The 16,305-nt window shown below is 36.3% G+C and overlaps 1 protein-coding gene across 1 annotated transcript in view; it reads left to right on the top strand.

The window, feature by feature from the left end:
- The window catches only part of NSMAF (neutral sphingomyelinase activation associated factor), a 38,077-nt gene extending 21,772 nt beyond the window's left edge, over window positions 1-16,305 (top strand). The window contains exons 14-31 of the mRNA XM_083860240.1: window positions 296-375; window positions 1,737-1,827; window positions 1,920-1,983; window positions 2,102-2,153; window positions 3,120-3,240; window positions 3,506-3,637; window positions 5,392-5,434; window positions 5,873-6,036; window positions 7,350-7,458; window positions 8,807-8,865; window positions 9,330-9,397; window positions 11,029-11,096; window positions 11,328-11,451; window positions 12,177-12,260; window positions 13,270-13,420; window positions 13,811-13,913; window positions 14,883-14,992; window positions 15,929-16,305. Of these exons, the coding sequence (XP_083716366.1) occupies window positions 296-375; window positions 1,737-1,827; window positions 1,920-1,983; window positions 2,102-2,153; window positions 3,120-3,240; window positions 3,506-3,637; window positions 5,392-5,434; window positions 5,873-6,036; window positions 7,350-7,458; window positions 8,807-8,865; window positions 9,330-9,397; window positions 11,029-11,096; window positions 11,328-11,451; window positions 12,177-12,260; window positions 13,270-13,420; window positions 13,811-13,913; window positions 14,883-14,992; window positions 15,929-16,023 (1,718 nt within the window). The 3' untranslated portion in view covers window positions 16,024-16,305. The remainder of the gene's footprint in view (window positions 1-295; window positions 376-1,736; window positions 1,828-1,919; window positions 1,984-2,101; window positions 2,154-3,119; window positions 3,241-3,505; window positions 3,638-5,391; window positions 5,435-5,872; window positions 6,037-7,349; window positions 7,459-8,806; window positions 8,866-9,329; window positions 9,398-11,028; window positions 11,097-11,327; window positions 11,452-12,176; window positions 12,261-13,269; window positions 13,421-13,810; window positions 13,914-14,882; window positions 14,993-15,928) is intronic.

Below are 16,305 nucleotides of genomic sequence, written 5' to 3'. Positions count from 1 at the left end.
AGGTATGAGATTATATGTATGTAATTATATGAAGTTATATATATGTATGTATGTGTATATACCTGGAAGGAAGATGAGTAGCCATTTACAGTTAGACTTTATGGGGTTGCAGTTAGTAGAGAGGGAGAAAATTACTGGAGGGGTTCTGTGTTGGCTTTTGTTTGCTTTGTGGCTGCTCAGATAGGTTGGAGGTGCTTTTGGTTTGTTTTTAAATACTGATTAGAGTACATTAAAGTCTAGTAGAGTGCTTGGAGTCTATAACCAAGTGTTTGTTTTGTTTTTTGTTTTTTTTAAGATCTTACAAAGCCTGAAACATTTCGTGACCTTAGTAAACCAGTTGGTGCCCTGAATAAGGAGAGGCTGGATAGACTCGTGGTATGTATATCTTGGCATTTATATGCTGAACATTTTGGGCCTTGTACATATTGGCAATAAAAGGAGCTTTGTCCAGCAAGCTTTGGGAATTATGCCTTATGAATTATTGTATCAAAAGATAACTATAAACCTTATCAGAAGCAAACATACCTATCACCATTCCACATTTATTTTCCAGCTTAATTTCATCAGAGCTGGTTTTGTCAAATAATCTAAAATTATTTGAATCCATTTTCTCTCTCTTACTACCTTTTCATTACGTATATACTGTTAAAAGTTTTGCCTTACTTTTCAAATAATATCCTGAAATCCATTTAATATATATATATATATATGCTGGCACTGATATGCTGTAAACATACATGGATTTATGAAACTTCAAAACCTATGGATTTAAATGCATAATGTAAAACATGTATTTGAAAGAAATAAGAAAAAGTAGTAGAAACATTAAGTATTTTCCAGTTAAGAAAAATACTGAATTTAAAAGAGAGTACTTCAAAGGGAGGAAATTTGGATCCATGGAGGTCAGAGCACTAACTTGAAAATTCTATAATAGTGCACTAAATGCACTATTTAGTGCTATATTAGTACTTATAATAGTGCACTAAGTTTTTCTATTTCTCAAGGTAGGCAGGCTTTTCTTTCATAAGCTGTCAAACACAAATGTAGAGACCTAGAAGATCCTCAGTTAATTATTTGTGTAAAATTATTGTCTTCTATGGAAACTTAATTATTCTAAAATAATTTATAGAACATTAGGAAAAACATTGCCAGAATAACTCCATTATATTGATATTAATATTAAAATATTTCAAAATCATATCGTTTCCTAAGATTTTGGAAGGCAAGAATATGAACAATATTGTGTTTACAGTAACAGTAAGGTCTGACTTTCCTCAAACTGTTATTGGCTTCTTGCTCACTGCAGTAAAAGTCATTCTGCTTATATTATGATACATTTTGGAGTAATTTATAGGAGCTTCAGACAGGAAGGAATCTTCCAGTTCTTCCATACTCTCATTAAACTTGATGTGAAAGATGAAAAGGAACCATTTGTTTGTACTTCTTTGAATTTGAGTCACTGCAGTTACATGTTAAAATGAGAGAGGGGGAAAAAACACTGAAAACATGATAGTTCTGGATGATCAGTTATGACAACTGTTTTGCCATATTGATTTACTGCTCTGATTAAAGCTGCTTGGATATTAGAACTTAAGAGGGTTTTTTGTCATCAGAATTAAAATTGAGGGTGGGTGGTCCTAGTCTGTGTCTTTAAAAAGAGACAGTGTGTATGTGTTCAGTATTGAGGCAAGGCAGGAGTGCTGATTTGAAACAGAAGTTTCTTTCTTACATTGCAGACACGTTATCAGGAAATGCCAGATCCCAAGTTCATGTATGGAAGCCATTATTCTTCTCCGGGTTATGTTTTGTTTTATCTCGTTAGAGTTGGTAAGATACCTTTTATTGCTCTCTGAGCTGACAGTTACCTCCAAAGTTGACAAGGTTTGGAGCAAGCTGATGCTGTTTTTCTTTCTCCTTAGCTCCAGAATACATGCTCTGTCTGCAGAATGGAAAGTTTGATCATGCTGACAGAATGTTCAACAGGTTTGTTTACATTTTGTCTATAACTAGGCTGGTCTTGTTTTCAAATATGCATCAGTGGGGAGTGCAAAGCCTTAAAATTATTTTTTAAACAAATCTGTGATTGATTTGTCTTATCTAGCATTGCAGAAACCTGGAAAAACTGTTTGGATGGTGCAACAGATTTCAAAGAGGTAAATAGCTGGGAAATTATTCAAATCTTCTCATCTGTGCTTAGCTTTCTCATCTACTGTTGATTTGAGAGTGTTTCTTGGAGTGTGTTAGGTTGCTTTTTGTTGTTGTTTGTGCTTATCAGTTGTGTGGGTTTGGTTTTTGGTTTTTTTTGTAAGGCTGATGACTGCATTTTATGAATCCTTCATTAACTGTATATTAACCCTATATAAACTCTATGTTTGCTCATCTGTACCTGCTTTCTGGCTTTTAGTTTAACAAAAGTATCATTGTGAATGTTAAAGGAAATACATGGGAATTACCAGAATGTGGATTAAGGCTGAAAAGACAATTTTATGTATTGTCTGCTGGAATCTTGTAGGGATTTGGCTGTATTGCAACACTACATGTGGAGAGTTAAACTGTAGTAGTAATATCTTGAGCCTTGAGAAACCCTAACTTGTAGGTCACTGTCACATAATAAACTGTCACATAATAAATACTGTTAAACTCCGTTATCAAAGAAACATTATTTAATACATTGATGGTTTTAAAAAAAACCTACAGTTAATGGTTAAAATGGTGAATGGTTTAAATACCACCATATCTACAGATATGGTGATATTTAAACCTGAAAGTTTAAGCTCTGAAACTTCTGTCATAATTTTAGTTTTATTCTAGATTTTAGTCTTGACTCTTACTTGATGTCTTAAAAATGAGAAGGTAGCTATGCAGCGAGAGTTATGAAGATACTCATAGATATTACAGATTTATATGTCACACATTACTTGTTTAAAACGTGTGCCATTGAATTAGCTCAGAGAACTGTCTTGTAGTGAAAACCTGTAAAATCTGCCCAGCTTAAGTGCTTGACATATGAACTTTAATAACTTTCTTTCCACTGAATGATCTAAGTGATTAAAACTAAGCTAATACCAAATCTTTATTGTTTTTTGTTGTTGTTGTTGGTTTGTTTTTTTAAATTCCAGTTGATTCCAGAATTTTATGAAAATGATTCTAGTTTCCTAGTAAACAGTTTAAAGTTGGACTTGGGAAAAAGGCAAGGTGGAAAGATGGTTGAAGATGTAGAGCTTCCACCTTGGGCATCAGGTAATGATAGTAAAATTTCTTGTGTTATTAATTAATTCATGATTGTTGGCATTGTGATTCTTCCTCAACAATGTCCATTCTGGTTTCTTCTAAATGAACTCTTTCTTTTAAACTCTGACATAATTCATAAGCGCTTTTAGTTTTTATAAGAAAATTGAGGTTAGTGTGGGGTGTTCAGTTGGCTTTTCAAGAATGAGGAGAAAGAAAGATGGATGCCAATACTGAGGAGGATATTCTCTCCTTTAATTAACATTTCTCTTGTCAGGTCCTGATGACTTTCTTCAGAAGAGCCAAGAGGCTTTAGAAAGTCCATATGTGTCAGAACATCTTCATGAATGGATTGACATCATATTTGGTTACAAGCAGAAAGGAAGTGAAGCAGTTGCAGCTCACAATGGTAAATACACATTTATAGAACTAACAAAGAAAAGGAGATGCTTCAGTTAGGCAGGAAGGGTAAATCAGAACATTTCGGTTATTATTTTGTTTTAAATGTTCATAACTGTGCTTTGAATGCTTGATCCTTATTGGAAATAGTGACTTACCTGGTAGTATTGCCTTCATGGTGATTTGCATCTTTGAAGATGTGCTTCAGAGGGTGGACAAGACAATTCCATAGCATTGCTGGGATTTGCTTGCACATCACAGTGTGGCAATATACTATGGAATTAGTGTTTCCCAGTTGAAAATGGGAGCCTGCAGGGTCTCCAAATAAACATGTATTTAACTTTCCTCCACTGTCATTTCAGTGAGAGAATTTCAATGCAATTTCCCCCTCCTCCTGAGAGAATTGGCAAGGAAAAGAATGGGCTAATTGGCTCCAGGTCTTTGGAGCAAGAATGAAGGAAAAAGTGTGTTAATTTGTCCTTTACACATGATGACTGCATGTGAGATATTTCACTGGTTTTGCAACCTTACTCTGATCATGTATCTTGCCACTATGTGTCAGATATTGCCCCTTGCCCTTACAGAGGGGGATGTTTTTATGTGACTGTTGTGTAGATGTGTTTATTCCCACCTAAAAGTATTACTAATGATTAAGTTACTCACAGATATTTTAGCTGTGTATGTTACTACCCAATAAGGAAGTGCCTTCTTTTTAAAAAAAGAGTAGCAGATCAGATTTTTAGGGTGTTTATTCCAGAAGCCCTGATCCTTTTGAAGGACTACAAGTAACAGAAAATGTTGAGATAGTTTGCACTTAACAAGATAGAGTAAGTTCAGAAAGAAAATCTTCCTACAACAGTTGTAAGAGTTGGAATAAGCAACTCCTCATTTTGGTATTCAGTACTTTGTACTTCCAGGGTAAGGTAGTTGAGGATTGTTTTGCTGAGGTTTGTTTGATTTTGTGGGTTTTTTTTGCTGTTTGGTTGGGGATGGGTTGGGTTGTTTTCCTGCTGTTCATTTCTTTCCAGTGTACTTTTTCCACATGTCCTTAACGTATGATGGGCTGTATTTTAGAAATGTTGGGTTTGGCATCCAGTCATACTGTGAGCATAAGTGTCAATTACAATGTACCACAGACTTTAAATACAGTAAATCAGCATATAAATTATGGCAACTATATTTTTACCTGTCAAAAGAGAGACTAATGAGAGCACTTTTTAAGCATAATGTGCTGCTTCTGCTACAGTATGGATTTTTATTAGCATAATGAATTACAGACATTTAAGTAGATAAGAGAGGCAGAAAGGATCTCTGTGGCTGTGAACTTAGGTCAAAGTAAATATTCTTGAGCAGAGGCCTCAAAGTCATTTGCGTCATGGCAATTCACCTGGAAAGGTAAATACCCAGATCTTTCTGATCCTTCTTTATTACTTCCTGTTCCCTATCTGAAAATTATCCAGTTATGCAACTGTGCTTGCTTGCTTGCTTGCTTATTTATTTATTGGTGGTAGGTATTTAATGAAGCTTAAATAAGCAATCCTTCCTTTATGAAAGTACTGATTTCTTCTGAAACTTTCTGAAAATTTCTTAGAAGTCCTAAGTTTTTTCAGGTAAAAAAAAAACAGGATTAAAATGTGAGACCTCAAACTCTAATGTCTGCTGAAATAGCTTATTTGTGAGTAAAAAATGCAACTCTCTTTGTAGGAAGACTAACAAAATGAGCCTTATATATCTACATCGTACAAATAAACTTCTTTTTTTCAGTGTTTCACCCATTAACTTATGAAGGAGGAGTGGATTTAAACAGGTAATTAACAAGAATCTGAATGGTTTTGTTAAAGCAGTTAGCTAAGTTTCTCAGTATCTCTCCAAGTTCTCTGCTGGCTGTAAAAGGGCTCTGTACACAAATGCTGTTGCTCTTCCATTTTATACTCCCAAATATGCAGAGAACAAGCATCATGTTCTCAGTTTTAGCTTGCATTGAAAGATTATTATTTAAGCATTTCTTCAGTCCAGCTTTTGTGAAATTGCTTCATTTATTCAATCTTGAGAATATTGTTATTTTACATAAACAAAGTAATGAAGCTGTTATATAATTGTAAATCTGCAGTAAATCAGTTCTATAAGAATGTGTAGTATCCTGTAGTGCTGTAGTAATTGCACATGCAGTTCCATGCTTTCAGGGAAGGGGAGGGAAAAAAAGTACTTGCTTCCTTGGCTTAATTATATATCTTGCTTTGTAAAGTATTATGGACCCCAATGAAAAAGTAGCTCTGCTGACACAAATCCTGGAGTTTGGACAGACGCCAAAACAGTTGTTTACAACCCCTCATCCTCAAAGGATAATGCCGAAATTGAAAAGCTTGTCTCGAACATCTAGTCACAGCATTTCCATAGCTGAGTCTCCAGGTAAATGTTTAATAAATAAACTAACAATGTGAAGGATTTGTAATTTTGAGTACTATCTTTCTCCCACAGGATCTCATTATACAACTCTCTTGGCTACTTTCCCTGTATGCCAACTCAAGATAAATCCATGATCTAAATCTTAAAGAAAAACAAAGCTAGAGAAGTTTCAAATTTGAAAATACAGGTGTTGCCCTGTATTTTGCTTTCTGTTCCAGTGGTTTCCTCTGGCACTGTTCAACCTCTGCTTCTGAAGCTGTGGGAGGGCTGTCATTCCTGGCCTTTCCCGACACTTTAAATCAAGCTGATATCACAGCAGTTTTGATGACCATATCTGCAGGCATTCTAAAGGATGCAGATTTGTTTGGGTTTTTAACCGGAGTGTCTTAGGGGTAATCAATTAATTAGCTTGATCAAAGTAAACCCTAAGAACTTAAATTAAGCATCTGATTTTATTTTTTTTTCCCTCTCCATTACTTGAATGGCAATCTGAGATGACATTTTTCCCCCCATTACTACTACATACTGTAGGGACAGAGTTGATAGAATACCTTTCTTCTAGAAAAGGATTGTAATGCGTTCACAGGCTTCTGTTCAGGGCAAGACTTAAACCACTTCTCCAAAACTAAGATGCTATTGTTATCATAATGTGTATAGTGATTTACCTATAAATGGGGCTGAAGATTCAGCCCAGATATCACTTAGAAAGATTTTTCTCATTTGATTGCCTTCAATTCACTTACCATTTGATGACCTTCACTTTTAAGCAGAGGATTGACAATGAGTGTTACTTAGCATGGCAACCTGTAGCATCCAATGGCAAGAGGGGTTTGAGAGTTGTATGTGGTGATAATAATGGTCCTGTGTATTAAATAGATTTGCTGCCTAGCTGGTTAATTCACTCATCAACAGTTTCTTTTGGGTTTAACTGTTTTATTATTGACGTCTAATTATCTCAATTTTGTTGCATTTTTTATTCCTTAACTTTTGCAACAGTGAAATGAAGTTGTGATGCTCTTTGTGTTTGTTTTTGTTGTTTTCCATTTTGGAATTATATTCTGTAAAGTCTGCAGTTTAAAAGCACTAATTTGGTGAGAAAGCTCATATTTCTGACTGTGTAATCCTATGCAAATTCAGCAAGAGATTTGGCAAAAAAGTTAATGATCTTGTCTCTCTCTGCATTAGTCTAAGGTTCTTATTCCTGAAGTTCTGCATGATTTCTGCACTTTCATATTTATGTCAGCTACCTAGGTATTTGAAATATGTCTTTTTATTTTCTATTTGTGATGAAACCTTATCATGGCGTTCTATTGCAGTTTCTCCAAATGAAGAATCATTTGAAGATTTGACAGAAGAAAGTATAACACTTGCCTGGAACAATATTGCCAAACTAAAATTAGATAAGCAATATAAAATTCACAAAGAGTAGGTACTATTCTTTTCAGTCAAAATTCTTCCACTGAACTGGGGTGGGGGATCTGTGTATCAATCTGAATGATGGCTTAGGGTTTAAGGTAAATACTTTTCTTTGTGAGATGACTTCATGATTTGATTATACAAGATGAACTTGAGTATATGATGGGTTATGAATCCAGAGAAGGTCAGCTTGATTTTTGCTATTGTTTTTCCTTAGCACTAGAGCTATATAAGTTCATTATCATTTTAGTGCCTGAAGCAGATATTGATTACTCTTCTCTAAAACTGGTAACAGCAGCCAGATAAAGACTTCTGTTTATTTATCTTTATAATGCCAGGAGGACACAACTTCATCCCATCAGATTTGAAAGGTTAAACACTTAAGTTGTTCCACTGTACACCTCAAGCTGCTGCTGCGTGAGCAGTTTGCCAAGTGTCCAGCTATAGGTTTTCAGTTAATCCAGGTACCAAACTACTGTTCTGATGGATTCCTAGGGAGCCAGGAATCAGTAGGGGCACTTTTCAGATGAACTTTGAAAATACCTAATAATGAATAAAGTCAGCTCTATTTTAAAGAACAAGTTTTCCTTTGGCCCATCTCTTGTCCTAGTGACTGGGCTGCTTAGGAGGATTTCTTACTACCTTGAGTCCAGCTACTTTCTTGGTGACTCTAAGCCAATCTAGGAAAACATTATCATGTCCCTAAAACACAGTAATATTTGTAGTGAGAAATCTGTTACCAGATTGTTAGCATTAGAGAATTCCTGATCCTGAAAAGAGACTCAAATTTCAGCTTCTGATTACTTTTATTCCTTTTTTTTTTTTTTTTTCTGAAGACTGCTGAGAAATAATGAGACACAGAGCTGTGTAACAGAACTTTGGCTGTGCAGGATGCTCTGTGCTTCCTAATTCCCTGACGTAAGCTTTCTCCAAATTTCTATCTATAGTGAATTTGCCAGTGTCAAATTAAAGGAAAAAAATGTGCAAGTTCCAATCCTGACAGTTAAGGTATTCAGTAGCTGCTTGTAGGCAGCTTCCTGACTATTTGTAGCTAACCCAAAACTGGAAAAACTAAATGTGAAACCATTTATCCTCTCACATGGGCAAGTCCCTTCTGATGAAGATGGTGTTCTTACACTATAGAACACTATAGGGATCCTGTCTTGGTGTTTCACATATGTCAAGGGATATTTTTGTCTCTAGGCAGATAACACTGCACTGTAGTGTTTTTAATCTCCTTGAATGTCTTAGCTCTTACATAGCTCAAATAACAGATTTCAACTGTAGTCTATTTACAGTATGGTGGTTAGGTTTCAAAACCTATGAAGTCACCCACAAGCTTACTTGTATTAAACAGGGCAATTACTGGAATAGCAGTCACTTGCAATGGGTCTTCTGTTTTCACTACATCCCAGGGTAAGTATTGCACAGGTATTTACCACAACCTGCAGTGTAAATGCAGGTTAATGTTTTGGGGTGTTTCTAATAAAATGTCATGAAACTGAAATGTGTATCTGATGTAGTTAAATAGCTTAACTATATGAATTTGATCAATTTTAAATGATTTTGACTCATGCATTTCAATATTATCTAGGCTTGGAAGATAATTTCAGTAATAAAAATAATGGATAATAATGGAAGTTTGTCCTTTTAAATACCAGAGTTCTCTTAGAGTTTGATGAGTATGGGGCAGTTACCATCTATACCTGCTACAAAACAGGGTAGTTCCAGGCCCAACTCACAAGCCTTATAGAGTTTCTCAGAGACTATGAGAAACCTGTGTCTGCTTTTCATAGTAAGCTATTCAAGCAGGAGCAAAATTATTGGCATCTAGAATATAAAATAGTCCTTTTATCTTCTATTTTGCCCCTTATCCCCAGATTCAACTTTGAAGATGTTTTCCAAAGACTCGAAAACCATCCAGAGAAGTGTGTCCTTTTCAAACATGGTAAGCTGCTGTCAAAATAACAATGAGATGATTGGGAATGTTCTGAAAGCTGCTCAGAGAGATGGCTCTTAGCATCCATCAGTGCCTCTTTTCTTTCCTCTGCCTACTCAGTTGTATTGTGTGTGAATAATTTAGCAGAGTGAATTGAGACTCTCTCAGGCCACCAGAGAGACAGATCACATTCTGCAAACATGGGGAAGGAGCATTAAATGGTTACACTGGCTCTGTTCTGAGTTGGCCTGCTATCCAGGGAAGAGCTTGTGATAGACAGAGATAGTCTGGCATGAGCAGCAGTGTCTTCCTGAGCAACTTTGAAGTGCCATTGGGACCAGAATTGCAAAGCTTAAATTCCACCCATGTGCTCGCATCCAGCATTGCCTTACTGCACCCAAGCATTTGAAGCCTGTGAGTCATCCAGCAAAAGGAAAACCAAGCACAGGGAGTGGAGTCTGTGCAGGGTGAAAATGAGCCATCCTTCTTCCATGAGCAATGATCTCAGCAACTTGTGAACAGCACTTTTCCCCTGCTCCTAAAAGAGCTGGGAAAGGGATCCTGAATTTGATTTACTGTGCTTGAGCACTGTGGCCAGACCTGGGTTATAAACATACACTCTCAGTAATCGTATTCAGTCTTCTATAAGTGCAACACACCAAGATATATCAGTTTTTTCTCTGCCATCATCTCTAGAGGGAACAAGAATGGCACATGTGTTGCCCAGACAGAAGCCATAGCAGGCTCTGACTTGTCTCCAAGTAAATTGCAGGATCAAGACCCTATGATCTGCTGTGGGACACACTAGCAGGTGAATCCAGATACATCAATTCCTAATGCGTCAGGAAAGGGAAACTTGGGAAGATTGCTTCACGGCACTGTGAAAAGGGAGCTCTTTGACTCCTAAGCCAAAAGTCTGGTTTTCATAAGGAGCCTTGTATACTGTTATTCTCCTCCCCTGTAGTTTTAGTGCTGATGTAAACACTCACAGCAATGCTAGAAGGAGTGGTGTTTACAGTCCAGCAGCTTTCTGTTTTTCAAACAGACCTAAAACATGACCAGTAATGATACCAGGTAGAAGCACTGGCTAATTGCTGGTTTTTTCCTTGCAGTTTCTAGTGACAGTAATGTAACTAAGCAGGTATCTGTAAGTAATGTTTCTTGTTGAGAGTAGTAGGAATTACACAGTTATATTTGTTCTTTGAAAGACCTGAGCTGATAAGTACCTGTGATGGAGAACAAACATCAAAAGAATCTGCATTTTTAGTTTCTGTTAGCAATTTATGTCTAGAATTGACAGCAGCTTACAAGATGAAGAGCTGACCCAGTTACTTCTGTGTGAGGAATTACTTACCATGTGCTTGAAATACCAGTTTCTTTGAAAATATCTATCAGTTTTGCATGTATTTCTGAATGTTTCTGCTACCCTTATTTAACAGAGATTAAGTATTCTTGATGTTCAGTGTCCAGCCTCTTAAGATTTTTCTTGATAAGTGTTCATATAACATCTGCATGTTATTTTTATAGAAGTTTAAAATGGTGCTTGTTCTCCAAAAGCATATTAATATACTTGAATTGGATTTGGGGTAAGAAATTGAGTATTACTTTTTTTTTTTTTTTTTTTTTTTTTTTTTTTACAGGCTTTGTCATCTTGTCTAATCTTACCAGGAGATACCACTGTCATAAGTTCATCATGGGACAATCATATGTGTGTATTTATTTCCTATTGACTTTATTTAATTGGATGGAGTGCCTTGGTTGTTATGTTGATGCTTTTAGATAATGATACAGAAAATCATTTTTAAAACACAGTGTGTGTATTTCTATTTTTTTCCCACTAGATTTCTGTTAGAAACTACAGAAACAAAGTTACTTTCTTTAGAAGAAGAAGCTCTTAAGTTTTACAAAGCGTAATGCTTTTGTAACCTTTCTCTGTTAGATATTTTTATTCAATTGCATTTGGAAGACAGCAAGATGTCCTAATGGGCCATGATGATGCAGTCAGCAAGATCTGTTGGCGTGATGAGCGCTTATTTTCTGCATCTTGGGATTCCACTGTGAAGGTTTGTAGATGGGATTGTTACAGTTGCATAACTATTTATAGCCAGCACTTTGTAATATTCAGACAACCAAATGCTTTGGGGTGCATGTACCTGTTGTACCAGAGTAATAACCTGGCTAGTGTCACACTAAGTTTATTTCTAGAGTTAATTTGTCATTTAGCCTTAGCTCAGCTGTTTCAAAGCTAAAGTGTTATTTTTCAAGAAATTTCATTCATTCTAACTTACTGTTAAAAATGAGGGTTCTGAAGACAAACTGTATTTGTTGGAGGAGCTGGAATGTTTTGTGACTTTGGCAATTCTGTTTCCTGGATGGAATAGACTTCTAAATGTTTAATAATTTTGTAGTTTACATTCTTCAGCTAACAGGACCAGAAACTTGCTAATCTAAAGAGCGTGCCTACAGTTAGGTGGAAAGATAATTTGGAAGCTAAAGACAGGAAATAATTTGGCAAAGCCTGCTGTGTATGATTTTTTTGGTAAGTACACATTTAGTGCAGTGATATACCCGTTCTTAGGTAGGCTCTGTAGGCTGAGTCAGCAGAGTTGTGTTCACCATGTGGCTCTGCTTAGGGTAAAGGAGTTCAGGTGCCGTTTCTTACCATTTTCTGCCACGTAGGCAGTGAACATAAGCAGCCCCCTTCATAATGGGAGAGTTCAGCACTGAAAGAACTCATGTAGGGTTATACTAATCCTTCCTTGAACAAACTTAACTACCTGTGTTGTAGGTGTGGCGCTGTGTTCCTGGAGAGACCTTGAGCAATAAAAAACACCACTTTGAACTGCTTGCAGAGTTAGAACATGATGTTAGTGTAAGTATTTTGATACAGTATCGCAGAATAAGAAAATTAATTGATGATGTAAATCATGATCTAGTGGTAAAGCACAAAAATTGGGTTATGGGCTGAGAGGTGTATTTTGGGAAATGTGTTTAGGGGCTTTTTGTTTTGGGGTTTTCACTGTCTGATGGTTCTGCACCAGTGTTCTCTGCATCCTGGGTTGAAAAGTCCATTTCTTGGGACTGAAACACCAGTGTAAACAGAGTTTTCTTAATTTCTCTTGCTCAGCTTGTATGCACAGAATTCCTATGGGGAGCAGGAAGGATTGGGTGCTTTTTGTTTGCTTTCTTTGGTTTTGAAAACAGATTAATCTTTTTTCAAGTGTTTTGATTGTTACAGCTTCCTTTTAATATAAGGCAAGCAAATGAAAAAGAAATCCTGAGTTGTTTACCATGCTATCATGGTAAATATCTTAGTGAATTTCACTGTAAATATAGAAACACATTGTGTGCAATGAATCATAAATGTGTAACTGCATACTTTTGTTTATAGCCTCTAACATCACTCTAGTAAGATATTTAGAATGACTGTGTTCTAAACCTTCCTAAGAGTTAGTTTTTTAATAGGTCACAATGTTAGCAAATACTGAAACAGTTCTGGTAACATTTAAGAACTGTACCCAGGAGAACTGGAAACAACTAATGAGTAGGAAGTTTTGTAAAAGTGAAAATTTTACCCTTAAGGGTAGAGTCTGGCAGTTAGATCAAGAGTATTGGTACTAAAAGCAATCTGAAATGTCACTTAGCATTTCTGATTCTGCAAAGCAAAAGCTTTTAAAATATCTTCAAAGTGACCCATTTTTTCTTTTTATAGTTTGGATTTTTCATACTTGTACTCAAGGATATTGAGAATTACATTCAAAGATTTTCATAAATAAAATATCATCTTAGGGATAATGGGCTTGTTTTGTGTATGTTTAAACCTGTCTCAAGATGGCTTACATGAAAGAATAGGGAAAATCACAGGATGTTTAACTTCCTAGGTAAATACAATTGACCTTAATGCTGCAAATACCATCCTGGCGTCTGGAACCAAAGAAGGTACCATTAGTGTTTGGGATATTTCTACAGCAACAGTGTTGCACCAGTTGCCATGTCATTCTGGGACTGTATTTCATGCTGCTTTTAGTCCTGGTAGGTTGGATTTCAGTTTTTAATATGCACTGTTGGGGGTTTCAAAGGGAATCTCATTCTCGATACCATGTAAAATTATCTTTCTTATTGGAATTACTGCTTTAAGGGGGATGGTGAGATGTTTCAGATTGTCACACATCTCCACTGTAAAGTATTTAACTATACACAGTGCCATGCTAGGCTGTAGACCAGTGGTCTAGACTCTAAGCCAATCTTGTTTATCTTTGCTTGCTTAGAGACTTAATTTCTAGTAAATTATTTATAGATAAGTAGGTCAGGCAATGTCACATCCAACATGCTGATTGCAGAGTGCTTTGGTAACTAGAACTGAATGTCTGAACATGCTTTCTTTGTTGTTGTTTCTTTTGTTTGTTTCTTTCTTTTGTACAGACAGCAGACATCTACTTAGCACAGGGGAGGACTGTTGTTTTAAAGTAATAGATGTACAAACTGGAATGCTCATATCTTCTGTGAACACTGAAGAGCCACAGAGGTAATGCTGGGAACATGCAGGTTATGGAGCTGGGTGGAGATGGTTGGTGACAGCAGAGTGGGAAGGGCAGGAATACTGGGAGCTTTGATTTTGCCCCAGTTTGGAAAGTTTGATCACAATGCACACAACATGCTAGAATGTCAGTCTAATGTCAGTCTTTGCACTCTAAAAAGTGATTCAATAAAACAAACAGCTCTCTAAGTAAATAACTTCTCAACAACTACTTTCATGTCCCTTAAAGATGATGACAGCTGTAGCTAACCAGCTCTTTCAGCAGCTGAGCTACAAGTTGAGTTTTCTTACTTGAATCATCTCCGTCACTATTACTGATTTTCTGGGTTTGTTATAATGTTTTCTTTTTATTTTGATAGTCTTAAAAAAAGATTGGCTTTTAAAGTCAAAGGCTTATCACCTTTTCCCACCAACTGAAAAGCAGACAGTTATTTATGGTTTATTTATGGTTTTTTAGATAAATAGGTGGAATGCTTACTCAGTTACTGGAGTAAAAATATAGCAGCTATACATGAAATACACTTGTTCATTTTTTTTTTTTGTGGGTATACATAAATATATATGCATGTTCACATATATGTTTTCACTAGTTATTTACCTGAAAGTCATCTTTGCCTATTAAGTGACGGTGTCAGGAATATGAAGTGGCAGAAGTGGAAGTGATGGCTCATGAGAGCACTGGGATATCACACACTTAGGGGCCCTCTTCTGTTACAGGATTGTGTTTCGTACTCCGCCAGGGGAAGGCCTGGTTGAGTCTAGGGCAGTCACAGAACAAACTTTGGGTCGTGACTCTTTAAAATAATTTGGGAATAATCTTTCCAGAAAAACTGTGTTAAAAGGTAGTTTCCTTTGGTTTCATGTCTCTGTTTCCAGTTCTTTTTTGACCTAGTTTGGAAAAGTTTGGCTGATATTATGCAAAAGCTTGTCATGAACTAATTTCAGGCTTACTTGCAGGTGCTTCAAATGGGATGGAAATACCATCTTATCAGGATCTCAGTCTGGTGAATTACTGATTTGGGACCTTCTTGGAGGAAAAGTTACTGAAAGAATCAAAGGACATACAGGTATGCCTGAATTATTCCCATTCTCAAACTGAATGTGAGATTCCTATTTTCCAGCTCTTTTAGTACTGAAAAGTTTGAGAGTTATCTGCTCAGCCAGCTGTCTTTTCCTGATGTCAGCTTTACCTGAAACACCAGAATTAAAAGTAGCCATGTGAGCCTCCTAGGAAAGCAAATAAGAATGGAGAAATATTGCTTTGTACAAGACTGGCCAAAGGCAAATTACTTTCAATTTTGTAATTCACACAATATCACAAAAGTCAACATTTTTCTACCTCTTGACCCTCAAATATAGTATAGACTGTACTGTATCCTTTGCCACAGTCAGTCCAGGCTGAATCTTAATAACATTTACTTCTTTTGGATGGGGATTTAGAGGCTGATTAAATGTATCTATATAGTCTCAGTACATCAGCAACCAGGATGTGTGGAGAAAAACTACCTAAGTTTCATTAAGTCAAGTTTTTAAGGCTATTTATCTAAGAACAGTTGTTTCAATCTTCCCTACTCTAAGTTATACTCTGGAACTTGACCTGTGGAGAGATCATTCTGTAGTTGGGGACTTTTCAGAAGTGGGTGTCTGAGGTATATTCTGCAAGATGTAAATACACTTTTAACATGAAAATTCCAAACAGCAGAGTGAAAAAGACCATTCTTCATGAATGCTTTCCTTAGTTGCCATCTGCATTCTACACTGCAATGATGTTGTCCCTCTAGTACCAAAAGTCAGCTGAGGCAATGGAGCATGGGATCATTACTATGAATAAGAGCAGCCACCTAGAACCTTACTAAAATTCCTCTTGGCACATAATGTAATGTAATGTCAATGTAATCCAATGATCAGACAGATCAAAAAGACCTCTCTCAAAAAGACCCCTTCTGTCATCTCGAGTACCACACTTATTTGCATTTTCATTTACTTGTTATTTTGTTTCCCAGGTGCTGTAACATCCATGTGGATGAATGAACAGTGCAACAGTGTTATTACAGGAGGGGAAGACAAACAAATCATGTTCTGGAAACTGCAATACTAAGTGCCTTTCCCTCCAGTTATTTAAATGAACGCTAATTTTAAACCAAACCTTTTAAAGGAACTTAACTGTGTGCAATGATGGCTGCTGAAGTTCAACCAGAGAGGAAGCTTTGTTCAACCACAACTTTCTATGTAATGGTGACTTCACTGAGAGCTCTTAACTTCCATAGAGTATGCATTTGTTTTTCATGGACTATCATACTGAAATTGCTTGTGTAAAATGATATATCTGATATGAAATTAAAGACTTATTTTTCTGTAATTAAAGAGCTCTTAACTTGCA

Source organism: Zosterops lateralis (genome assembly GCF_965231275.1).
Source record: "Zosterops lateralis genome assembly, chromosome: 1".
Taxonomy (NCBI): domain Eukaryota; kingdom Metazoa; phylum Chordata; class Aves; order Passeriformes; family Zosteropidae; genus Zosterops; species Zosterops lateralis.
The sequence above is the reverse complement of the archived record's forward strand: the minus strand, read 5'-3'. Positions and strand labels throughout refer to the sequence as shown.